Source organism: Enhydra lutris, unplaced genomic scaffold, assembly GCF_002288905.1.
Source record: "Enhydra lutris kenyoni isolate GAN:26980312 unplaced genomic scaffold, ASM228890v2 scaffoldscaffold37, whole genome shotgun sequence".
Classification (NCBI taxonomy): Eukaryota; Metazoa; Chordata; class Mammalia; order Carnivora; family Mustelidae; genus Enhydra; species Enhydra lutris.
The window spans coordinates 22,108,728-22,135,844 of NW_019154121.1; the positions used below are offsets into that span (position 1 = coordinate 22,108,728).

Sequence of the window (27,117 nt, forward strand, 5' to 3'; positions counted from 1 at the left end):
AGTGTACTAAGCACAATAATAACATTAAGTGGATAAAGCCTTAGGCTAGAAGCAGGTTGGTGTAATGAAGTTAGGAAATAGGAACTTGGCCAAAAACAATTTTTTTAAAGATTGTATTATCTGTCAGAGAGAGAGAGCAGAAGTAGGGGGAGTGGCTGGCAGAGGGAGAAGCAGGCTCCCCGCTGAGCAAGGAGCCGATGTAGGACTCTATCTGAGCTGAAGGCAGATGGGTACATAAACAACTGAGCCCTCCAGGCATCCCCAAAATAAATTTTTTTCATGTCTCTAAGTTTTAAGGTAATTTTTTGTGAAGTGGAGGCAGTGCCAGAGAGGATTCTGAAAAAGCATCTGATCTTAATCTGACCTCTTACTATTAGATAATTAAAATTCTAAAACTTCTATTTATAATATGTGTAACCTATGAATGCATTCTCATATACAATATATTTTTTTTTTCTAAAGATTTTATTTATTTATTTGTCAGAGAGAGAGAGGGAGAGAGAGCAAGCACAGGCAGACAGAATGGCAGGCAGAGGCAGAGGGAGAAGCAGGCTCCCTGACGAGCAAGGAGCCCGATGTGGGACTCGATCCCAGGACGCTGGGATCATGACCTGAGCCGAAGGCAGCTGCTTAACCAACTGAGCCACCCAGGCGTCCCTCTCATATACAATATTAATAACATGTATAAACCTTCCCATACATAATGACAAAATGGTTGTCTTTTTAATTACTGAAAAATTGTCCATCAGTGGCAATTATTTTCCCTAGGAGGCCATTTTAATAGCATTCGAGTGAATCCTGTCTTTTATTCTATAGATAAGGAAGCTGAAGCCTAGTGAAGTTACAGGACTTGTACAGGAGCACTTAGCCATCTAGGTTAGAACAGGAATTCTTTTTATTCATTAAATATTTCCTGACTTAAGAGCCTACTTCATAAGGCACTGTCCCTGCTATCATCACCAGAGTTGAGCTGGGGTAGAGGTTGCAGGGGACAGGAGGATAGAGAACACGTGTGGCATGACAGACAAGAACAGAAGTAATTTCATCTGAATGGGAACTACATAGGATTAGAGGTGCATACACAGTGTTTTGACAACATAGAGGGGAAGCTCATGGTGTTGATTAATTAACTCAGTGGCAGATCTAGAACTGACTTTTCCAACTTTTAGTCCAAGGTTTCCTTTTTCTCTTCCCTGTTACACATTGCTTATCTGAGAAGGAGAAATATCCAAGTGAGCTTTCTTGTTATATAGGTGGCATTTAAATCAGCCATTTAACACAACTCTGGTCTGGGTATTAAAGGTAGAGAATTAATAGGTTAAATCTGATTTATTTGGGATTTTCTTGTATTTTTGGTTCAAATTGAATTCTCATCCTGTAGTTGTAAACTGTAATTGACAGAACAACATTCAGTTTCCCAAATTCTTGGGTTTTTTAGCTGTGTTGTAAGAGCTGACTTTGCTATAATTACTCAGACCTGGATCATAATTTTATAACAGTATCAAATGTTATTCTTTCTCTAGGTAGAACAGAGTTCTTATTCACAAATGAATCAAGAATGTGATACATTTTGTTTAAAAAAGTGCTTCTTCAAGGAAATTTTACATTGCTTTTGTACTCTTTAGAGATTACATAGGACTTTTAAAAATTATCTAACTTTGATTTTTGTTTAATTTTGTTCCTGCTGTTCTTTTCAGCCAAAGAGATTCACACTGCCATTTTAATCCGTAGGGTATACGTTTCTTCCGTTTTGGAAAATAATATATTTTCATATGCTTTTCTTTCCTAATAGTTAGTTAGATTCAAGGTTAATTAAGATGAGGTGTACCAGTGTTTTGTATGTTCTTAAATGTGTTTTTCTTTTTAAAATTCTAATTTCTAATAGGTATTATTCTGAAAGCTCTTTAGGACAGGATTAAGATTTTTATGCTGTTTTGTTTTTTTCCCTTATTTAGAAATCGAAACGAATTGGCTGAGACTCTTGCCCTCCTGAAAGCACAGATTGATCCTGTGCTACTGAAAAACTCTAGCCAACAGGACAACTCTTCCCGGGAAAGTCCCAGCTTAGAGGATGAGGAGACTAAAAAGGAGGAAGAAGCACCTAAACAAGGTTTTTTTTTGTGTGTTTTGTTTTGCTTTGTTTTGTAATTTCTTCTCTCTTCTTCCACTTCTATTTCCAACTATATTAATTAGAATTCTTTCAGTTTGAAAAATTGGAAGTCTTCCTGTAGAGGGAGATTGATTTTTATTTTCTTTAATGAAAAATAAGCAGCAAAAGGCCATTGAGTACGTTTCCTCTTTTATATTGTACATTTATAAAATTTAAATAAAAAGTGTTCAGATCATCACAACGTATTTTTTGCTAATTTTAAAAATGCAAAGATACTTTATTGAACTCTTTTATTTTTGTAGTAAAATATACATAACATAAAATTTATCATTTTAACCATTTTTAAGTATACAGTTCCATGGCATTAAGTGCATTCACATTGTTGGGCATCTGTCACCACCATCCATCTCCAGAGTCATCTTCCCCATCTGAAACTCTGACAGTTAAATACTGACTCCTCATTTACCCCTGCACCCCCCGAGCCCCTGGCATCCATCCACTATTCTGCTTTCCATCTCTGTGAATTTGCCTAACTCTTGGGATGTTCTGTCCAAGAAATCTTAGAATATTTGTTCATAGAATATTTGACTGGCTAATTTCACTGAGTATAATGATAGGCTGAATAATATTCCACTGTATATTTATCACATTTGTTTATTCATCTGTCTGTGGACAGTTGGCTTTCTTCTACCTTTTGGCTGTTGTGAATATTGCTGGTAGGAACATGGGTGTACAAATAGCTATTTGAGTACCTGTTTTCACTTCTTTTGGGAATATACCTAGAAGTGGAATTGCTGGATCATATGGTAGCTTGCAGATCTGCCATACCACTTTTTACAGCTGCTGGGCCATTTTACATTCCCCCTAGCTTTGTTACTTTGCAGTCCACCAAACACTACACATGCATTTTCAGTCATCGTAGCATCTCCTTGAGGGAACTGCTGTTATTATGGTTTTAATTTTATAGATGAGGTAATTGGTAAGTTTATAAACTTGCCCTGGGTCCTATATATAATAAACGGTCAGAGTCTAGATTTGAACCCTGGTCTTGTATCACCTCTACTCTTCAACTACAGTAATCTAGGGCTGTACTTCTCAAACTTTAATATGCATGCTGTTTATCTGGTGATCTTTTTACAGTGCAGACACTGAGTACATTGGTCTTGTGTGAAGTTGATGATTTGCCATTTTAGTTACCAAGGACCTAGGTGATGCTCAGGCTGCTGGTCAGAGAATCACACTTTGTTTACCAAGGTTACAGAGGCAGTTTCCTCCTAACCTTGTATTTATTTAAATACAGCAGAGTCTTTCAGACAGCTGTTCCTGAAAACATTCCTCAGTGAATACTGACATTTTAACACTAAGCACAGTTAACAGAGAGGCTGGGAGGGGAGGACATCTGTTTAAAAAGTAGCAAAGGAAGAGGAGTAAGACATTTAACCTTCTTTGATTTTCCCCTTTCTCTTTTAAATAGTGTCTCTTCTGTTTCTCTTCTGTTACTCCAATAGCAAAATGTTGCTTACTCATTTAGGACATACTTACTGTACACCTGCTATGTGTTAAGCACCATTTTAGACACGAGACTTCAATAAGGAAAGACAAATCCTTGCTTTTGTGAAGCTTACACTAAAGTGGGTAAAATAGCTGACACATACCATTGACCTTGTGCCAAGTACTGTGCTCAGTGCTTTACGTGTGTTAAGTCATATAATCTTCACAACCAATCTGTTAGGTATGATAGGTAGGTAGTATTTCGGGTTTTTTGTGGGTTTTTTTGTGTTTTGTTTTTATTTTTTCCAAATGAGCAAAGGGAGTCAAAGGAGAGATTTGAGTGACTTTCCCAGGGTCACGCAGCCTGTTAGTGGCATACCCAGTGTTCACACCTGGGCAGTCTTTGGTCTTTCTCTGGGGTTTGTGTACTTTAGATGCTATAGAAACACATAATTTGTGGGAGTCGACATTTTTATTCAACCCCTAAAGCCCCCTCTCTTACTCCATCCTCTTAGATGTAGTTATTGTGTTCTTTTCCAAGCAAGACCAAAGAAATGGGATTCTGGCTTGTCATTTTTATTACTTTCAGACGTAAATAAACATTGCCTTTGGGCAGGAATATTTGGAAATCAGACATCAGGAAGGAAAAAAATAAACAGGAACTGCGGAAAGAATAAAACAGCTACTCTCATTCTTGCAGCTAAAATAGATTTTTCTTTGTTTGTTGAATTGCTATGTATCTAACCTTAGTAAATTCTTTGTATCTAACCTTAGTAAAATTATTTTTTTTTGTTTAAGTGCCAAGAAGAAATGAATTACTTATAAAAATAAGCAAAGAAAAGATCCAAAGATGGCATCATATGTCTTAAAACATTCACTAACTGAGTAATTAAATCATTTTTTATTTCAAAGGTAATTGAAATTGTCTTTGAAAAAGTCTGAATTTCTTAAACTGGCATTCAGAATCTCACAGTCTGGCCTTGGATGATGTTTCTAGTGTTATCTCCCACTAGGATTTTGTGTTTTGTTTTGTTTTGTTTTTATTTATTTGACAGAGATCACAAGTAGAGGCAGGCAGAGAGAGAGGAAGGGAAGCAGGCTCCCTGCCGAGCAGAGAGCCCGATGCGGGGCTCAATCCCAGGACCCTGGGATCATGACCTGAGCCGAAGGCAGAGGCTTTAACCCACTGAGCCACCCAGGCGCCCCTCCCACTGGTTTTTTACATCATCACTGGTTCCAGGTTATCTAGGTGTATTTTCTCCTTGTGTCTTGGGCATTCCTTCTGTGTCCTTATCATGCTTTTATCTCTCTGAGATACTTTTCTTTCACTCTGGAAATTCTAGTCATTCAGGGCCATCTGGAATCTCAGAATTTTGATCTTTTTCTAAGTTATGCTAGCACTTAATTAAATACTATTTTTTTTTCCTACTTATATTAGGGTCAGGCATACTACCAAGCTTGAAGCTCTCAAATACTTGCTGACTTGTTCTTCTCAAACTGTGATAGATGATAGATTTCAAAGCAAGTGTTAGGTATAACGTAAGCCCTTCTCTGTTTAAGACCCAGAATATCTTGTTTGGTGGTATACTACCAGAAGTTACTATTCTTCTGGGGCACCATAAAGTTTAATGTATATTTTCACTCCATGTTAGATACTGTATTCTAATTTGGAAGGTACCAGAACACTAAAAAAGAAGTATGAGGGAAAACAAAGTTGAGGGAAATCCTAACCTTTGGTTTCTTTCTGCTAATTGGAAAAAGACTTTCCTTTTGTTAGTTTTTGTATCATACACTTCTGCCTATATGCAGAATGGGTAAAGACTACCACTTGAGAATCTTTAATAGAGAATAGAAATTGTAGATAGGCAACTTACAAACCTGATTTGGCCTGAAAGCTTTTTTTTGGTTTGTTTGTTTGTTTGTTTATACAGTGCTGCTTTCTTTTGTTGTTGTTGTTTTTAATTAAGGTGAAAGTCAGCATTTTAAAGTATACCATTCAGTTTTTTTTTTTGTATATTCACAATGTTGTGCAACCATCACCACCATCTAATTATAGAAGATTTCTCTCACCACATGAAGAAACCCTGTAATAATTAAGCAGTCACTTGCCACTTTTTACCTACCCCTATGACTGAATAATATTTCCTTATGTAGATACACCACATTTTGTTAATTCACTCATGAGTTGATGGACATTTGAGTTGTTTTCACTTTTTGGCTATTATGAGTAATGGCACCGTGAACATTCATGTACAGATTTTTGTGAGAACATGTTTCCACATGTGTGTGGTTGCTTTTGGTTTTGTTTTGTTTTTTTTTTAATTTGAACTTGCTGTGAACATTTAAAATTGGAAATTTTGGGGGCACCTGGGTGGCTCAGTGGGTTAAAGCTTCTGCCTTCGGCTCGGGTCATGATCTCAGGATCCTGGGATTGAGCCCCGCATCGGGCTCTCTGCTCAGCGGGGAGCCTGCTTCTCCTCTCTCTCCCTGCCTGCCTCTCTGCCTACTTGTGGTCTCTGTCTGTCAAATAAATAAATAAATAAAACTTTAAAAAAATAAAATAAAATAAAATTGGAAATTCGAAGAGCTGATAACAATGGAGGTTTGTTTTTGCTTATCAGCAGTGAGCTGTACCTGAGTGATGTTTGACTCTCCTTAGAATTTGCATTCTCCAGTTTACCTTAGTCCTCTCTGTGTCCCCTGAAATTGGGCTTAGTCTCAGTTGCTTAGCCTAGTACTTACATTTTGTTTTTCTTATGATACAGTTAAAGTAAAAAAATTATTATATTCATGTATCTGTCACATATTGAAAAACAAGAGAAGGAAAAATGGGAAGGTGACTTGTTGGCAGCAGTGAAGAATATTCCTGTGGTTACAAAAGGTTAAGTAAGCTACAGATGATTCTCTGGTGGCCATTACTAATCTGATTTCTGATATAAATCTAAATTCAACATGGCAAAATAATACAACTTAATCTATTAGTCTTCCCTGTCTGCCATAACAAGATACCGAGCTTGGTGACTTTAACAGATTTATTTTCCCCCAGTTTTGAAGGCTAGAAGTCCCAGATGGAGTGCCAGCAGACTCAAATTCTGGTAAAGGCTTTCTTCCTGGCTTACAAATGGCTTCCTTCTCTCTGCCTCATGTGGCCTCTATTTGTGTGTGTAGTGAGAGAGTGCTCTGGTATTTTTCCTTTTCTAAAAGGGCACCAGCCCTATTGATTGTGGCTCTACCTTTTTTATGTCATTTAACAATAATTATCTCACTAAGACCCCATCTCCAAATAGTCACATTGGGGATGGGGGCTTTAACATGAGTTTAAGGGGGGGAATAATTCAGTCCATACATATAGTGTTATGAAACAGTACTGTAGTAATATGATGGGTAAGGGAAAAGATACCTAATGGAGAAATTACGAGGGACAAGGGGAGAACTGCAGTTTTAAGATTTGTTTCTTAATGCTGAGATTTGTTTCTGAATGCTTAGCTGAACTGAAGAAGACTCCTCATGGGCACTGTAGATCATCAAGCCTCATAGTACAGAAAAATCTTATATTGTATGGTTCATTATATGTATCTATGTATATAGATATATATACATATCGATATATATCGATATTTTTCAGTTTGCCTTTCTAAAGTAACATAAACTAAGTTTACTAGTACAGGACTGAAAACTAAATAATGATGGCATTCAATTACAAAAATTATGTAAAAATCCTGAAAGTAGATTCCCTGTATACAAAATTCTATCAGTGTTTGCTAATACTTCATGCTCACCAGCAGCTGTTTACTGGCATTAAATATATAGTAGTAAATTCCCTATTAAATGACTTAATATTAAAAGAAAAGATATACAGATATCTATATATATCTCTATATGTCGATATATAGAGATATATATAGATAACTGTATATCTTTTAATTCCATTGTACTTGGACATACAGTGTTATATTAGTTTCAAGTATACAATATAGTGATTGAACAATTCCATATATTACTCAATGGTTGATGAGCAGTTACAGATTTTTAAGAAAAAAATATTGCATACGAATCAAAACTGTTTTTTTCAACATTGAGTTTGGGTCCAGCAAAAAATGTGTCCCAACTAGACTGAGCATTTATATACATAAGTGCAAATGCAAATACACTTGTTCATAGTGAATAGATTACTATGAACAGAAGGACAAGAATTTAAGTCATTTGTTATATTCTGTATTGTAGCTGATGAAAGCACAGATAATAATAGTACCCATAGTGATTTATTTGTAGCATTGATTAATCTTTTTAAATGACAAGAGCTAATTTGGATATGGTTCCTTAATGAGCCCCAACTTTAGGAGATGACTTTTTTGTGTATTGAGGGGAAATTTTAAAATACAAATGTAGGGGCACTGTACTGGCTCAGTTGGTAGAGCATGTGACTTTTGATCTCGGGGTTGTAGATTTGAGCCCCATGTTGGGGGTAGCAATTACTTAAAAATAAAATCTTTAAAAAAACATCCAAATAGGTCATACTTAGAAAAAGTTACCTAGACGTGATCCTCCTTTGGCTATTGTGATCATATCTAAGACAAAGCTTAAATTTGAGATGATGATATTTTATAGAGACTTTTTATTTTTAAGATTGTATTTATTTATTTATTTGACAGAGCACAAGCAGGGGGAGCAGCAGAGGGTGAGGGAGAAGCAGGCTCTCCGCTGAGCAGGGAGCCTGATGCAGGACTTGATCCCAGGATCTGGGGATCGTGCCCTGAGCCGAAGGCAGATGCTTAACTGAGCCACCCAGGCACCACAGAACATGAGGCATTTAAAGACAAAGCAGTTCCCACACCTACGCAATGTGAATCCTATATACTTGCTCCTGAAGTTGTCAGCTGGGAGAAGATAGCTCCTAGATGCCCATATGAATTGCTATATAGACTGTGGCAAAGCCTATACCAGGTTTTAAGCCCCTACACCTGTTGGCAAGCTGTCTTACATCCATGTTGGTAGACTCATGCAGTGTGATCTGTAGTAGTCTTGTGAATCTGAATGCTTAGCTGAACTGAAGAAGACTCCTCATGGTCACTGCAGATCATCAAGCCTCATAGTATAGAAAAATACTGTATTGTATGGTTCATTCATTATGCAAAAAATTGATTGACCTATGAGTCAGTCTCTAAGAGTTATCCTGTTCAAAAGGTTAATTACCATGACTGTGAGGTTTCATTTTTAACTTTTTAAAGATTTTATTTATTTATTTGACAGAGAGAGATCACAAGTAGGCAGAGAGGCAGGCAGAGAGAGAGGAAGGGAAGCAGGCTCCCTGCTGAGCAGAGAGCCCGATGCAGGACTCGATCCCAGGACCCCGAGATCATGACCTGAGCCGAAGGCAGCTGAGCCACCCAGGCGCCCCATTTTTAACTTTTTTACACACAAAAAACACCCATATAATGACACAATAAAGTTTTGTTCTTTTATCTTTAAAAATGCTGTCTTGGGACTCCTGTGGCCCATAGATGGCTTAGCCATGATGTGGTATTAGGAAGCCTTGGCGGGGGGGGGGGGGGGGGCCGCGAAGGAGTATATTTTAAAATTCATTTAGGAAAAAAAAAAAAAAAAAAAAAAATCTAGCCTTATCAACTAATATTTTCTCAAAGACTCAAGTTGGCAATAAAATTGAACACTTCGGATATTATAATTTTATTAGTTGATTCACTCATTTTCATGAACTTGATTCAATAGGAAATGTAGTAGATATAGAGTAACCTGGCCCACTTTCCTACTGTAGTTGGTATCCAGAAATGGATATGATGGCCTGAATCGTGAAATAGATTCTCTGACTTCAAATTTAAGAAGGAAAATTAATATTGTTCAGTTTGCCTTTCTAAAGTAATATAAACTAAGTTTACTAGTACAGTACTGAAAACTAAATAATGAGGGCATTCAATTACAAAAATTATGTAAAAATCCTGAAAGTAGATTCCCTGTGTACAAAATTCTATCAGTGTTCATGCTCACCAGCAGCTGTTTACTGGCATTAAATATATAGTAGTAAACTCCCTATTAAATGACTCAAGGCCAGATTTTGTGTTGTGTATAACAGTACTGACTGCATACTGGATCCAACACTGTCGTAATGACCAGTCCCTGGTCCCGGAAACAGTGATCCAGTTTCTGATTCCAAATCAAAGGAATAATGAATTAAGAAATAAAATAATAAAATAAATTAAGAAATAAAATAATAAAACTTTAGTAGCTTTTTGAGATTCAAAACATAATCACCAGCATTACACATAATTTATATTATGTTCAATAAAAACAATTTATTTGTATTTCTAGCTTTATATTTTTCTTACCCTCATTTATGTTTTCTTGCCTGGTTCCTGTGGCCATTAGAGTTTGTAGCCCCTTCCATAGAAAGGGTGGGTACTAATTGTTACAGCTACAAAGAAGTGTTTTGATACGGTATGGGTGTTTAATCTAGAGACTTAGGGGTGGATTTTATTATTTATTCATTTATTTTTAAATATTTTATTTATTTGAGAAAGAAAGAGAATGAGAGAGTGAGAACATGAGGTGGGGAGGGTCAGAGGGAAAAGCAGACTCTCTGCTGAGCAGGGATCCCAATGCTGGGACTCGATCCTGGGACACCAGGATCAAGATCTGAGCCAAAGGCAGTCACTTAACCAACTGAGCCACCCAGGTGTCCCATGGATGGGTTTTAAAATGTCCTTATACTTGGCACAAAATAATCCACCTTTTTTTTTTAAGATTTATTTATTTATTTGACAGAGATCACAAGTAGGCAGAGGGAGTAGGCAAAAAGTAGGCAAAAAGAGAGAGGGAGAAGCAGGCTCCCCGCTGAGTAGAGAACCTGATGCAGGGCTCTATTTCAGGACCTCGAGATCACAACCCGAGCTGAAGGCAGAAGCTCAACCCTGTGAACCACCCAGGTGCCCCCCAAATCATCCACTTTTATATTACCATGTTAAATAGTGTTCCATACAGAAAAGTATAGAGAGAGCAGATAAATAGAAGTGTTATTGTCACCTTGTTACGATATCTTAGTTTCCTTTATAAAAACAAAAGAAAATATATTATTTTTTATCATCACCATCATTCCTTCTTTACGTTAGGCCTGCCTCAAATTGTCAGGTGAAGGATAAAATACATTGAAGTTTGCATTTCTCTTATTTTTATGCCAGGAACAATAGAACACAGACCATGTTGCTTCTTTTTCTTTTTCTTTTCTTTCTTTTTTTTTTTTTTTAAGATTTTACTTATTATTTGAGAGAGACACACAGTGAGAGAGGGAACACAAGCAGGGGGAGTGGGAGAGGGAGAAGCAGGCATCCCACAGAGCTGGGAGCCTGACGCAGGCCTTGATCCCAGGACCCTGGGATCATGACCTGAGCTGAAGGCAGACACCTAATGACTGAGCCACCCAGGCGCCTCCAGACCATGTTGCTTCTTAAGTGAATCATTTGTGCTTACTGGAGAGGAAAGGAGGAAGGGAAGGTGTGGGAAGGAAGGAGAAGAGCGAAAGAAATCTTATGATTAGATTAACTATTGCTGTTCTGATTAAGTTTGTTGTGACTTGAATTAGAAGGAAAAATTGAAGTTATCATTCACAATTTTTGGAAAATGGCAGTGGCATTGTTTTTGAGTCTCTACAAATTTCTTCATTAAAGGAACGTATTAATAGCAAAAATTAAAAACTGTAGACAGTATTGGAAACTAAGGTCTTAAAGAGGCTCTGGGGTGCTTGGGAATTCTCAGACTTCTCCAGCCAGACCTCCCTTCCAGAATAAACTCCACACTGAGCTTTGTCCAAACTGCTAGGAACAGAATCCAAATTAAGTAGGACAGGGACAGTATAGGCATGCAAAAAAGAAGCTCCAAATAAAAGTATGAGAAAGGAATAGGGTTCATTCATCTCATTAAGTAAATCACTTTAAATTTGAATATCTCACAAAAAATAACAAGTAGGGAACTCTAGAGCTATGAAATTAGAAAAATAATCTATTTGACAGAAAAATAAGCAACTAAAAAGGATCAAAGAAAATCCCACAGGATTATAAGAATAAACACTTATCCTAAAGACATTCCCACAGAACGTGAAAACTATAATTCATAGGTGGTAGAACTCAGAATAGTCAAGATTTTTCCCAGATCCAGGAGAAACATCACAGTGAACAAACTCAAGGATCAGTGCCTTGGCCAAATGGGAAATGGAAAGCTGTGTATTTTTTTTTAATCAAAAATAAATGAAGAAAGAGATAAAGATTTGACAGAAAGAGATAAGGATTTGAAGATGGGAAAGAAAATCCAACAAGTCTCCACAAAAAAGAAAACCAAAACCAAAGCAAGGGAGCAGACAAAAATACTGCAGTCTGTCCTTAACAAAACCTCCTGAAACAAAGTTGTTAGACTGCGTATTGAAAAGGTACTATGTACCTTGGAAAATCAACCCAAAACAACGAACATCAAGACATATTTATTGGGATTTGAAGAAGAAAGTCTTCAGTTATCCAGGCAAAAAGACCATGTGACTTATAGCAGAAAGAAAATCGGACTGCCAGCACTCTGTTTGAAAGCAATGCTTTATGATAGAATAAAATGCCATAACATATGTAAGGCAACAGAAATGTGACCCAGGGATTATATGTCCAGCCAAACTGGCTTTCAAATAAAGACTGCGATAAACTTACCAATATTTGTGGTCTATTTTAGAAATCTTCAAGTGAATGAGCTTCAGATAGCCAGAATGACTAACAATATCAGTGGTGGATGCTGTCAAAATACATACAAACATATTCTTTTTTTTGTTACTAATTCATATGTATGTTTCCTACTTCTGTTTATGAGAGGAATCTGAAGAATGACGATACCCTGGTAGTAATGTGCACTCTTAGTCTCTAGATATTTATTCCAAAATATCATTCTCCAATAAAAGAAGCCAGTGCTCCTTAGATTGATTCTGGAGACGGGCAGGGAGAATACAAGATGAGCCTGAGACATCATAGAATGCCGGAGTCTAAGGACGTGCTCAAAAAAAACTGGGGCATGTTAGTAGTGTACAGGTGCCAATAAGAAGTAGCTCTCAGTAGTGAAAGCAGAAACTGTTTTAGCTACAAATTTATATAATGGTAGATTTAAACCATAGATTTAAAGATTTTTTTTTTTTTTAATTTGACAGAGATCACAAGTAGGCAGAGAGGCAGGCAGCGAGAGAGAGGGGGGGAAGCAGGCTCCCCGCCGAGCAGAGAGCCCGACGTGGGGCTTGATCCCAGGACCTCAGGATCATGACCTGAGCCGAAGGCAGAGGCTTAACCCACTGAGCCACCCAGGCGCCCCTAAACCGTAGATTTAAACAAATGCCCATGAGTTCTACTTACAGAAGTACATAATTGTGTAAATAATAGAGGTGAAGGAAATACAGATCAGCATGAGGGAAACTCTACAGTAATAATTGTTGCAGACAAGGTGCAGTTTATGGAGAAACAGAATATTAGCATAATTTCAATGTAGCTCCCGAAGACACCTACTTGTTACAAGAAGAAAAATGGTAAAAACCAGAGCCAACAGTGCCTTAACTAAATGATTAGGCATTGACATTTCCTATATTTTTTGATGTAATGCACAGCATCTCTTTTTGTGGGATTTTTGTCAAAAATATATAATCTCAATCTAATATTGAGAAAACATTTAAAAGCCAAAATTAAGAGGTATCCTAATAACTGTGTCAGAGCAGAAGAAACAAGGAAAGAATGAGGAACAGTCACAGATTGGAGGAAACAAGAACAAACACAAGAACAAAATGAGACCTGGATCCTTAAATGGAAATGACATTGGAGAAAAATTAGCAAAATTTAAATAAAATCTGTTTAATTAATAGTATGTTACTATTGTTGATTTCCTGATTTTATAATTATACTATAGGTATCTAAGTTGTTAACTTTAGGAAAAACAGTGTGAAGGTATACCTGAACTGTTTTTGTAACATATCTGTGTGTCTAAATTTATTTCAAAATAAGATTTTATTTTTTTTTAAGATTTTATTTATTTATTTGACAGAGATCACAAGTAGGTGAAGAGGCAGGCAGAGAGAGAGGAGGAAGCAGGCTGAGCAGAGAGCCCAATGTGGGGCTCGATCTCAGGACCCTGGGATCATGACCTGAGCCAAAAGCAAAGGCTTAACCCACTGAGCCACCCAGGCGCCCCTCAAAATAAGATTTTAAAAAGAATGTTGGGTGAGCATTAAATTTGTGGTTACATGTAACTGTATCTAAGTGGCAGATAATGAGATAATATGTAGTCAGTCATTAATGGATATGTGTTTTGACAGTGGAGCTATAGTAGGACAGATGGAGAGAGAATGAGAAGAGTACACACAAATAACTCTTAACTTTTTATTAAATCAATTTGATGATGGTGTCAATACTGTTTTTCTGAGAATGTTTTATATCTAGCATGAGAAAGAAAAAGTAATAATATTTTAATTATATCACCCATGTTGTCCTTTAAAACCAAGGTTCTCAGAGTAGGGGGTAGATTATAAGATGTAAGATAAAAGAGATTAAGAAAACACTGAAACAGCATTATGAATTCATGAGTTTTTTTTTTTTTAATATATACATGTATTTCCTAGTTCTGTCCACTAAAAAAACTTAGAAACAGTGTCCAACCCAACAGTAGTGATCAGCCTTAACACCTAGGTTGTATTTGTGAAGAAGTTTCCCACCAATTCAGGGGCATAATGGGAATGAGCCAAGAAACATTTTGTCATTCCCGGTAGTATGGATGTTATCAAGTCATGTCAAAAAGACTCAAGGGCCAGGACAACTAGGTGGCTCAGTCGGTTAAGCATCCAAACTAAGACATTGATCTCAGCCAGGTCTTGATTTCAGGGTCATCAGTTCAAGCCCCACATTGGGCTCTACAGAAGGCATGGATCATACTTAAAAAAAAAAAAAAAAAAAAAAAAAAAAAGACTCAAGAGCCAATTTAGAGATCCTACTGAATAAGCCTTAAATCCATGATTTCATTATGATACTAAAAGAAAAATTGGTTACCTTTGGAGATTTCCAATGATGATCAAATTATCGTTTTGAACATTGTTAAATAAATGAAAAGAAGCAGACTACTTATCCTTCCTTTTCTATATGAACTGTACTACTGTATAACAAAATAGTGAATTCATAAAGTTTATGGAATTTATTCCAGCAAGTCACTGATGAAGGAATGATAGAATGGGAATATCATTATTCTGCAGTTCCCGGTAAAGGTTTTAGATAGAGAGCATCAGTATCTGTTAACATTACAAAAAGAGGGAAATAAATCAGACATTAATGCCTTTTGATAAAGAACCCACCATCACTGAAGTAGTTTTGCTGCAAAATTGAACTGGAATCTGATGAAGGCTATAGATCAAAGTGACTGTTCAAGGAACAAAAAGGGCAGAGGAGCATCGGAGTGCAGTCAGCATCATCTGGAAATTATAGAACAAATGATGCAGTGACTTGAACAAATAATTTCAAGAAAAGTAAAGGATGGAGGGGACAACAGAAAATTAAAGGGACAGAAAAAGGAAAATAATACACAGGTAAAACTAAAATAAGGACGTGCTTAACATAAAAGTCAGGTTAATTGTTTTTCTTGGTAGGGAGAGGGAATTCTTGGGAAGAGGCATGTGTAGGGCTTGCAGAATAGCTGGCAAGGTCCTAGTTCCTATTTGCCTTCTAATAATTTATTAATCTGTTATTTGTTCACTGTGTATGCCTTCCAGATCACCACAGAAATATTTCTGGGTTTCTAATTGACATGACAGATTGGTGCTTGAGACAGGCAGAATATGACAGTCCTCAAGGAGTTCACAGCTTCCTTAAAGTTGATGCCTTGCTAGAGACAAAAAGCAACCTTAGCTTAACAATAGCCAGATCTCCAGGATCCTGTAAGTCTTCCTTAATGTAAGAAAATCATTTTGGAAACCCCCTTTATTCCTACTCTCCCATCTTAAAAGTATATAATCAGTCACTCCTCACAACCCTAGCGCAGCTCTTTCTGCCTACAGGTCACGTCCCCTTTCTTTAATAAAAGCAGCTTTTTGCACTGAAAAAAAAAGTCTGTTACTTTTTTTGTGTGGCTTTCTTTATTTTGTTATACTTAATTATAAATAAAGCCTCTGTTAGATATCTACCATGTAATTTTTAAATAAATTATAAAAGAATTGGCATCAAGGGTACCTGGGTGGCTCAGTTAGTTAAGCGGCAGCCTTCTGCTCAGGTCATGATCTCAGGGTTCTGGGATCAAGCCCCTTGCTGGGCTCCCTGCTCAGTGGGAGCCTGCTTCTTCCTCTACCTGCTACTCCCCCTGCTTGCGTGTTCCTGCGTGCGCTCGCGCTCTCTCTCTCTCAAATAAATAAATAAATAAATAAAACTGGCACCAATTCATATCCCTTTAGCATGTAGTAAATTGGTTGTACCAATGTGTTAGTGTAGGTAGCTCCTATTACTTGTCCATTAGGCACATGATACTGATAAAATCAACTGATGAGTGCAGTATTTTGGGCCCCTTTTGGAAACTGTAAAATCTGTCAGCATCTTTAAAATGGTAAGTTTTTTTGCCAAGCAAAATATTTCACTTGTAAAAATATATTTTTCTCATAAGTATGGTTGATACTTTACCTATAATATTTCATTCATTCATTGCAATCAACAAATATTTATTGAGTACATGCTGTATATCATGTATTATTCTTGGTAGTTGGGAATAAGCCTGTAAACAAAATCAATTGACTTCTAGCCTTACAGAGTATGGGGAGGTAGACAATAAACAATCAGTAAATACGCAGTGTATTAGATGATCATAAGGAGCTATGGAGGTAAAATAATTGGGGGATGAGGGAGGGTGTAACTTTAGATTGGGGGTTAGAAAAGGACTCACTGAAAATGTGACACTTGAGTAAAAACTAAAGGATTGGCTAGAGCAAGACCCTGAGGGGGAAGCATTATCTACTTAATATGTTAGGACAGAGATTGGCAGAGTAAGGACTGTAGGCTAAAGGGCCTGCTATTCTTTCTTTTTTGTTTAAAGATTTTATTTACTCATTTGAGAGAGAGTGCTTGTGAACACACAAGTAGGGGGGGAGGGGTACAAGGGAAGGGAGAGCATGAAGCCCACATGGGGCTTGATCCCAGGACTCTGGGATTATGACCTGAGCCACCCAGGTACCACCTGGTTTGCTATTCTTTTGTTAGAATGTATTGTTTCTTTTCGTGTCTTATTGTCCATAGTTGCTGTCTTACTATAAAGGTAGAGTTGAATAGTTGCTATATAGACTAAAATATTTACTGTCTGACCCTTTACAGAATAAATTTGCTGGCTCCTGTATTATAGCAAGGTGAGTAATGCAGCTGAAGCTGAATGAGTGAGGGGTATTATAATACAGGAAGAAATGAGGTCAGGGAGGTCAGGCTGTGGGAGGTGGGGGAGAGTGGTGTGGGGGTTGTTTAGGGCCTTGTGGTTTATTAAGAATGGTTTTTTAAAATCTGAATACAATGAGATGACCTTGAAAAGCTTTTATCATGAATTCTCTTAAAATATTACCCAAACAATTCTTGTTTCTCTCCTTGGTCTTCTTTCAACTTCTTGGCATAGGACAGCTACTGAGGTCCTATTAAAACAAGTGAGATGATAACATTGTTAAAACCCTTCCTGGGGGGCTGGATTGCTCAGTCATTGGAGCGGCTGTCTTTGGCTTAGGTCATAATCTCTGGGTCCTGGGACTGAGCCCTATATTGGGCTCTTTGCTCAACAGGGAGTCTGCTTCTCCCTCTCCCTCTCCCTCTGTGTTCTCTCTCTCTCTCAAATAAAAAAATAAAAATCTTTTAAACAAACAAACAAACAACCCTTCCTGAGTAGACTAGAGGAGATAAGATCCAAAACATAGGTAGAAGGATTGGGCTTAGCTTAAAATAAATCTCTATTTTAACAGGAGTAGGTTTACAGGTCAGGAGATGGGAAGGAGCTTCTGCCTCGTGGCTTCTATTTTCTCTGTGAAATGGAGGATGGAATCATCTGAAAATGTGGACATAGCAGAGAGATTGCAGGTGTGAGGATAGTGAAGAACATTGAGATAGTTAATGCTCGAGAAATGTAGGAAAGTTACTGGTAGTGGCAGTGTCTCAGAGATAGCTGGTGAACATGACTTTATTGTAATACCTACCAGTCTTACTCCTTTCTGTATCCCCAGTAGCTGATACAGATCTCTGCTCATGGTAGGTGTGTTGTACCTGTTTACTGCCAATTAATTTTGAATGTATGTTAAAAAGGTTAATGTAAACTTGCTTACCTAAATTATGAATGCTGAATCTGAAGGGTTGCTTTCGTGGTGCATTGCTCTGCTATCATTTAATGTTCCTTAAGTCCTAATTGGCTGTCTTGCAAAATGGTCAACACATTTTACTCTGGTTGATAAACAGAATGAGAGTTGGTTCCAGAGACATTTAACAGTACCATTGTAGAAACAGTAGTGTATACATATTTAATTTTAATGACAAGTCATCATAAATGAGAATAGTGTGACCAGTTATCTGTCCTCTCTTGTCTAGGATTGTCTGTTTTAGCATGGCATGTCCTGTGTCCTAGAAGACCCCTCAGTCCTGGGCAAACCAGGGTTTCTTACACTTGGGTTGCTTATAATTTATCTCACTGTAGAGAAAATACATGTTCGCTCTAGAAAACTTGGGGAAGTGTAAAGCAAAAAATAAAAGTTATTCATTGTCTTGTGACCAAGAGGGAAAAACAACTGTTAATATTGTGATTTCTTTCTTTCCAGTGTTTATTTTAGGCATGGTTGTTTATTTATTTAATTAGAATTGAGATTATGTGATAAATGCAATTATATATATAATAAGTACAAAAAGTACTTACTCCACTATGAGGATTTTCCCGTCTTTAAATATTTCTTTTTAAAAAAATTTTTTAAAGAAGAAAGTTCTGTATATAATTTAAGCACCTGATAAATATTGATTATTGAGTAGTTGTACCAGTTTGTACTAACACTGTCCGTGAATGAACATGTTCCTTTCAGCATACTCTTAGAAGTTTTGAATGTTCTTACTAAAGGAAAACTTTGCTCTTTGGTTTGATTAAAAATTGTAGTGTTTTTTGAAAAAAAATTGTAGTGTTTTTTGACAATTTCTTTGATTGATAGTAGAGTTTGTACATTTTGTCATCTTTGAATTGTCTGTTCCTGTCATAACCCATTTTTGTTTAGGGCCTTTTTTTTTTTTTAAAGATTTTATTTATTTATTTGACAGAGATCACAAGTAGGCAGGGAGAGAGGCTAAGAGAGAGAGGAGGAAGCAGGCTCCCTGCCGAGAAGAGAGCCCGATGTGGGGCTCGATCTCAGGACCCTGGGATCATGACCTGAGCTGAAGACAGAGGCTTTAACCCACTGAGACACCAAGACGCCCCAAGGGCCTTTCATTTTTTTTTCTTATTTTTTAAATGGTCTCTTGCGTAAGTGTATTTATTAATCGTCAAGTGCAGTATACCTGAACAGCTATTAAATGTGTCATGTCTTTGCCAAAATCTCTGTAAGTTGGTCAGATAAACTTAGAAGAATAGTAAATCAAATAGTTATATAGTATGCATAATGTATAAGAAGACTTCGTATCAGTAAAATCTACATCTTAAATTGTGTTGATGTAATTTATCAACACAAGGCTAGAATTTATTGCCATTTCAATTTATTCAGTATAACCAGGGGATGTTTGAGTGTCTTACCGCAGGTAATCATAACTCTTAACAGTGGCATAGTTCGTTAGACTAATAAGAGAGATTTGTAAATAAGTAACTGTAATTTCAGGGGCACCTGGGTGGCTCTGTTGGTTAAGAATCTGCCTTCCTCTCAGGTCATGATCCCGGAGTCCTGGGATGGAGCCCCTCATCATGCTCCCTGCTCAGTGGAGAGCCTGCTTCTCCCCTGCCACTACCCCTGCTCATGCTCTCTCTCTCTCGCTCTCTTTCAAATAAATAAAATCTTTCTCTTTTAAGATTTTATTTATTTATTTGACACACAGAGAGATCACAAGTAAGCAAAGAAGCAGGCAGGGAGAAAGGGGGAAGCAGGCACCCCATTGAGAAGAGAACCTGATGCAGGGCTTAGTCCCAGGATCCTGAGGTCATGACCTGAGCCGAAGGCACAGGCTTAACCCACTGAGCCGCCCAGACACCCCTCAAGTAAATAAAATTATTTTTAAAAAATTGGAACTTGGGGTAATAGTGCTATTATAAAACCCTATAGAAAACAGTATGCAGACACAGGACAGGGAGTGGTTAATTCTTAGGAGGGGAAAAACTCAGATAAAACTACATAAAATCAAGTGATGCTTAACTGGGCTTGACAGATGTTAAGGTTTTCCCAATAATGTAATAATAATAATGATTATGACATTATTATGACCAATAATAATGATTATCATTGAATGCATCTTTCTATAATCATTAACAATCATAGGGGATAGTTACTGATATTTTAATTGTTTTACAAATTGGGAAGGAGAGGAATTGCAAGGTAAAGAAGAGTAGAAATGGCTTTCTAAGCAATGATGGCATCTTTGGGAAACACTGTATTTTCTTTCTTTTTTTTTTTTTTTAATTATTAACATATAATGTATTATTTACCCCAGGGGTACAAGTCTGTGAATTGTCAGGCTTATACCCTTCACAGCACTCACCATAGCACATACCCTCCCCAATGTCCATAACCCAGCCACCCTCTCCACACTCCCTGCCCCCTGCAACCTTCAGTTTGTTTTGTGACATTAAGAGTCTCTTATGGAACACTGCATTTTCTAATGTGGCTAAAGTTTATGGTAAGAAGGGGCCAAATAATAATAATAATAGCTCCCAAATATTGGACAAAGTGCTTCATTGGCTTCATTTAAAAAAAAAACAAAAAACAAAAAACCTCACAGCAATTTCTTTTGTTTTTTTTTTCCCTCCCTTTAAGATTATTTATTTATTTGACGGGAGAAGGTGAGGGGAGAGTACACATTGTGGGAAGGGCAGAGAGAGGAGGAGAGAATCCTCAAGCAAACTCTGTCAAGCACAGACCCCAACTTGGGGCTCAATCCCATAACTCTGGGATCATCACCTGACCTGAGACCAAGACTCAGATGCTTAAGACTGAGCCACCCAGGCAGCCTTCACGGCAGTTTCTTTTCTTTTTTTTTTTTTTTTAGATTTTATTTATTTTTTATTTGAGAGTGAGAGAGAGAGAATAAGAGAAGAGAGAGGTCAGCGGGAGAAGCAGACTCCCTGTCAAGCAGGGAGCCCGATGTGGGACTCGATCCCAGGACTCCAGGATCATGACCTGAGCCAAAGGCGGTCGCTCAACCAACTGAGCCACCCAGGCGCCCCATGGCAGTTTCTTGACAATAGGTATTTGTATTTCACTTTGAGAGAGTTTAGAGTCTAAAGAAATGTGGAAAGATAGTTTTTCCAAGGTCTCCTAACTAACCAGTGTGGAAGTGGCACCAGAGCATGAAAGTTTATCTGACTCATCTCTCTTAATTTTTAATGAAAGTGTTGAAATAAACAACATAGTATAAAATATAAAACACTTAGATATTGTTAAAATTTGCCTTTGATTAAAAATGTAATAGAAACAGGTATTTTCCCCTCATTTTCCATTCTATTCTTTTCCCCTCATTTTCCAGGCATGGCCACAGTCCTGTGAAACATACTTATGTTTATGATTTTGCTACATGTGTATGTAGCCATATCAATATTGTAGCATCATTTTGTGCATTTTATAACTTCTGTGAATCTTATACTACCTGTCCTTTTGCGTCTTGCTATTTTCTTTTTTTTTTTTAAATGGGAGTTCACTGTATTCTTTTTTTTTTTTTTTTTAATTTTATTTTTTATAAACATATATTTTTATCCCCAGGGGTACAGGTCTGTGAATCACCAGGTTTACACACTTCACAGCACTCACTATAGCACATACCCTCCCCAATGTCCATAATCCTACCCCCCCCCAACCCCCCTCCCCCGGCATCTTGCTATTTTCATTCATCATTCTATTTCTGAAATTTATCATATTGATCCATGTAATTTGTTTCTTTTCTGTTATTTGCTATATAGTGGTTATTCATTTTCCTGTTTGAAGGATATTTAGATTATTTCTAATTTTGCAGTTTTACAGTAGTGCTATAATAAATACTCATGTTTATTTTTTTCCGTTTAGTATATGTAAGTATATTGTCTATAAGCAGAATTACTCTGTTACAGAGTATATTATATACAGTATACAGGCTTTAGAGTGGGTGTTTCCAGCTTGCTCTTTAAGCTGTTTGTGTTAATTTATCATAGGTATATAAGATTTGAGCAAACTCTGAAACCACTATCCTATTTTAAAATTAAGTCTTGGTTTAGAAGAAGATTATAAAGAAATCAAGCCTAAGCAGGAATTAGTTGCCCCTTTATCACCCAATGAATGACAAGCCCAATATATATTAAGTGGATATGGATAAATTTTGGTCAGTATGGAAAAGAAAAGGTAATAGAAAGCAAAAGGAAAGGAAAACGTATCAGACATGCTTGCATTTGGCTACATGTTTGTTCAGACAAACCCAACACCCCAGTAAAGCAAATATCACAATAAAATGAATCAAAGGAATTTTTCATTTCCCAGTGATTATAAAAGTTATATTTACATTATGCTGTAGTCTGTTAAGTGTGCTATAGCATTATGTCTACAAAAACAGTGTACATACCTTAATTAAAAAATACTGCTAAGAAATGCTAACCATCATCTGAGCTTGCAGTGAGTCACGATCTTTGTGCTGGTGGAGAGTCTTACCTCAATGTTTGTGTGGGTGCTGACTGATAGGGGTAGTGGTTGCTGAAGGCTGGGTGGCTGTGGCAGTTTTTCCAGTATAAGACAGCAGTGAAGTTTGCCATATCAGCGGACTCTTGCTTTCATCAGTGATTTCTCTCTAGCATGCAGTGCTCTTTGATAGCATTTTACTGTCAGTAGAACCTCTTTCACAAAATTGGAATCAATCGTCTTAAACCCTGCCACTGCTTTATCAACTAAGTTTATGTCATATTCTAAAACCTTTGTGTCATTTCAATCATCTTCACAGCATCTTCACCAGGAGTAGAATCCTTCTCAAGAAACCACATTCTTTGCTCATCCATAAAAAGCCACTCCTCATCTGTTCAAGTTTTATCATGAGATTACAATAGTTCAGTCCCATCTTCAGGCTCCACTTGTAATTCTAGTTCTCTTGCTGTTTCTGCCACATCTGCAGTTGTTGCCTGCCCTGAAGTCTTAAACCCCATGAGATCATCCCTGAGGGCTGGGATCAGCTTCTTCCACACTGCTGTTCTTGTTGATATTTTGACTTTTTCCTGTGAGTCATAGATGTTCTTCATGGCATCTAGAATAGTAAATCCTTCTCAGAAGGTTTTCAGTTTTCTTTGGTTACATCCATCAGAGCAAACAGTGTCTATGGCAGCTATAGCCTTCTGAAATGTTTTTCTTAAATAATGACTTGAAACTGGAAATGACGCCTTGATCCATGGGCTACAGAATGGATGTTGTATAAACAAGCATGAAAACAACATCGTCTCGTTGTCCATCTCCCATCAGAGCTCTGGAGTGACCAGGTACATTGTCACGAGTAGCAGTATTTTGAAAGGAATCTTTTCTTATGAGTAGGTGGTCTCAGTAATGGGCTTAAAATATTCAGGAAGCCCTGATGTAAACAGACCTGCTGTCTTCCAGGCTTTGTTGTTCCACTTACGGAGCATAAGCACAGTAGATTTAGCATAATTCTTAAGTGCCTTAGGATTCTCAGAATGGTAGATGAGCATTGACTTCAGCTTCCAGTTATCAGTTATATTAACCCCTAACGAGAGTCAACCTGTCCTTTGAAGCTTTGAAACCTGTCATTGACTTCTTTCCAGCTGTGGAAGTCCTGGATGGTGTTTTTTTCCATTAGAAGTTCTATTTGATCTGCATTGAAAATCTGTTGTTTGGCGTAGCCACCTTCATGAATTGTCTAGCATTGTCTTCTGGATAACTTGCTCCAGCTTCTGCATCAGCACTTGTGGCTTTGCCTTGCACTTCTGTGTTATGCTCCACAGCTGCTTTCCTTAAACCCCCAGAAACCAGCCTCTGTTAGCTCTAAGGTTTTCTTCTGCGCTTTACTCTCTCTCACCCTTTATGGAATGGAAGCAAGGTTAGGGCCTTGCTATGGATTAGGCTTTGGATTAAGGGAATATTGTGGCTGGTTTCCATCTTCTATCTACACCATTAAAACTTTCTGCATATCAGCAATAAGACTGTTCTTTTTTTTTTTTTTTAATCATTCATGCGCGCTGGAGTGGCACTTTTTAGATTTCTTTCAAATACTTTTCTTTGGAATTCACAAATTGGCAACTATTTGGTGTAAGAGGCCTGATTGTTCACCTGTTTGGGCTTTTGACATGCCCTACTAAGCTTAATCATTTCTAACTTTTGATTTAATTTTAGAGATGTGTGACTTTTCCTTTTGCTGGAATACTTAATGGCTGTTGTAAGGTTATTAGCTGGACTGATTTAGGTATTGTTGTGTCTCAGGGAATAGGAAGGCCCAAGGAGGAGGAGAGATTGGGGGATGGTCATTTGGTGGAGCAGTTAGAACACACACACTTATCAATTAAGCCCCAAAGCAATTGTAATAGTAACAACAAATGATCACTGATCACAGATCACGATAACAAATGAAAAAGCTTGAAATATTGTGAAAATTACCAAAATGTGACTGACGTGAAGTGAGCAAATGCTTTTAGAAAAATGGTGCCAATAGACTTGCTTGATGCGAGGTTGCCAAAAACTTTCAGTTTGAACAAAATGCAGTATCTGCAAGCACTATAAAGTGAAGGCCAATAAAAAGAGGTATGTCTGTACTGGACAGATGCCTAGCAGTGTCTTTTACAGTTAACTTTTATAGGACATTCACTGTTTTATTCCATAGTGATTATGGTTGGGCTGGTTGGGAAAGCACATAATAGGTGATTAGTAAATATTTGTTGTGTAAATGGATGAATCTGCTTTAAAAACCTACTGTAGATAATACTTCTCTTGAATTGCCTCAAGTTTGCCAAGCAGTGTTGCTGCTCCATTGTGAGTTTTGAAGAGAGTTTTTTACCTTAAGTTTTGTTTCTTCAAATTTTACGTCTCTTTAACTCATTTGCATTTCTTTTACAGTTTCTTTTTAAGGATGCTTATCTACCTGAATGATCTTTTTACCAGTTATGGTTGTGCTTGAAGGCTCATTTTCTGTCATGGTTTTGTTTTCTTTGCGGTTTTAGTGACATATCTATGTAAGCTAGTGGAGCTAGAGAAATAAATGTTCTCACATCTGAAGGGAATTGAGCCAAACACAAAAATCCCAAGGATTTAACATTTTGGGGTTAGGAGAAATATAGGCCAGTGACATATAATTTTCAGTTCACTTACTCCAGCTGCTTTATTTGTAGTTGAAGAAATGAGGATCAGAGAGTTTGATATATATGCGGAATTCCCCACTAGGTGAATTAGGATTCATGAACCTAGGAGCCTTGAACCTAATGTTATTCCTCAATTTTATTTTGCCATGTTGTTACCAAATTGGAATCAGTTCAAATCACTGAAGAGATCTTTCTCATTCACCATTGCCAAATGAAAACAGTGTCATCTTACCTCAGGTCAGAACCATAGTGAGGTCCTGAGTTGTTTTCTGAACCAAAACATATAGAAGAATTATTAAATTGTGTTTAGTAAACCCTTAGTATTAGGTTAAAGTTACTTTTTCTTAACCAAGATGTTCATTTAATTAGATTTCCTGATATGCTAACCAGTCTCAATCATCAGGAATTTACTAAGGCTGCTTTTTCAGTGGGTGGCAAAAGGCACACAGATTAAATCATTACTGGCATGTCTTTAATTTCCTTTTTGGCATGCATATATGAAATCATTGACAATGTAAAGAGGGAAAAGCCATACTGACCTTTGTTTCAGGTTCTGAATGGTGCTTAGTGGTCCTTGGATGGTGTATTAGCAACATGACTTAAGTAAAAGAAGTAGTGATTTATAATTTAAATACTCTGTTAAAGATACTGCATTCTTACTTTCAGAAACATGTTCTAGTTCATCTCCCTTCGATTTGACTCCGTTTTGTACCTCCAAAATACATTGTAACTCTGGTTTATCAATTCGGCATAATGTATGCAAAATTTTTTGTAAAAATTACTACTTTGGTAAAACAACATTTAAAGCTGAGTTTTTTCAGTTGTTAGAATGGGGTGAAGTGATGGGAAATAGAGGTAAAATTAGTATTTAATGAATTCTGTGAAAACATTCTGCTCAGATTCTCTGAGTACTGGTTTACATTGTCTGTGCAATCTGTGTAATCCCTTTCAAAGAAATGCTCTTGGGACACCTGAGTGGCTCGGTTGGTTAGACGTGCACCTCTCCATCTCAGTTTGGGTCTTGATCTCAGGATTGTGAGTTCAGGCCCCACATTGGGCTCCACGCTGAGCATAGAGCCTACTTAAAATAAAACAAAAATGTTTTTTAAATGCCAAAGAAATTCACAGAGATGATGCTTTTTACCAATATGTTTTTTGCAACTGTTAGGTACTCCACAAAAGTTGGAAATACGTAGCCAATTAAGGTAAAAAGAGGAACTGACGATAAACATATATAGTTGGTAACATAATAACTTCTGAAATGTTCACTAATGACATTTGATAAAGTAAATTGTAATATAGCCACATTGAGGATTGCTATATAAGTCTGATATCTTTTTTTTTTTTTTTTAAAGATTTTATTTATTTATTTGACAGATCACAAGTAGGCAGAGAGGCAGGCAGAGAGAGAGGAGGAAGCAGGCTTCCTGCTGAGCAGAGAGCCCGATGCGGGGCTCGATCCCAGGACTCTGAGATCATGACCTGAGCCGAAGGCAGCGGCTTAACCCACTGAGTCACCCAGGCGCCCCTATAAGTCTGATATCTTAAAAGGCATTAAATATCATAAAGTGATAGTGTTTCAGTGAAAAAAATGGGGTACCCGTGATCCTGAAACTTTGTCAAAAATATACAAGACCAGAACAAAGTAACCTAAAATAGTAATAGTGGTTGCCTCTGGGCATTAGGATTATGGACCTTTTACTCTCTTTGTGGGCAGATGTCTCATTTTCTGTATAGAATTATGTTACTTTTATAATCTGTGTAAAGCATAAAACAAACATTTTTCCACTGCCATGCTCACGTTACCTCAATGAAATGAAGCACTCAGTGACTTACGAGAAAGAACATTTGTCAGTTTTTAAAACAAATATGGTCTTTTGGAAATGTTTTATGTAGTATTTTTAGTTCACGTTTTTGAGCCATCACTTGAGCTTGAATAAATTATTTGAACTGTATAAACATTTGCATTCCATTGAGAACACTGAAGCTAAAAGTATAAAGCAGAAACATGAATC

General features: G+C 37.1%; 1 protein-coding gene across 1 annotated transcript in view; it reads left to right on the forward strand.

Annotated features, from left to right (window-relative positions):
• The window catches only part of LOC111154398 (remodeling and spacing factor 1), a 164,234-nt gene that overhangs the window by 104,051 nt on the left and 33,066 nt on the right, over positions 1 to 27,117 (forward strand). Inside the window, exon 5 of the mRNA XM_022513946.1 lies at positions 1,956 to 2,110. Coding sequence (XP_022369654.1) covers positions 1,956 to 2,110 — 155 coding nt within the window. The remainder of the gene's footprint in view (positions 1 to 1,955; positions 2,111 to 27,117) is intronic.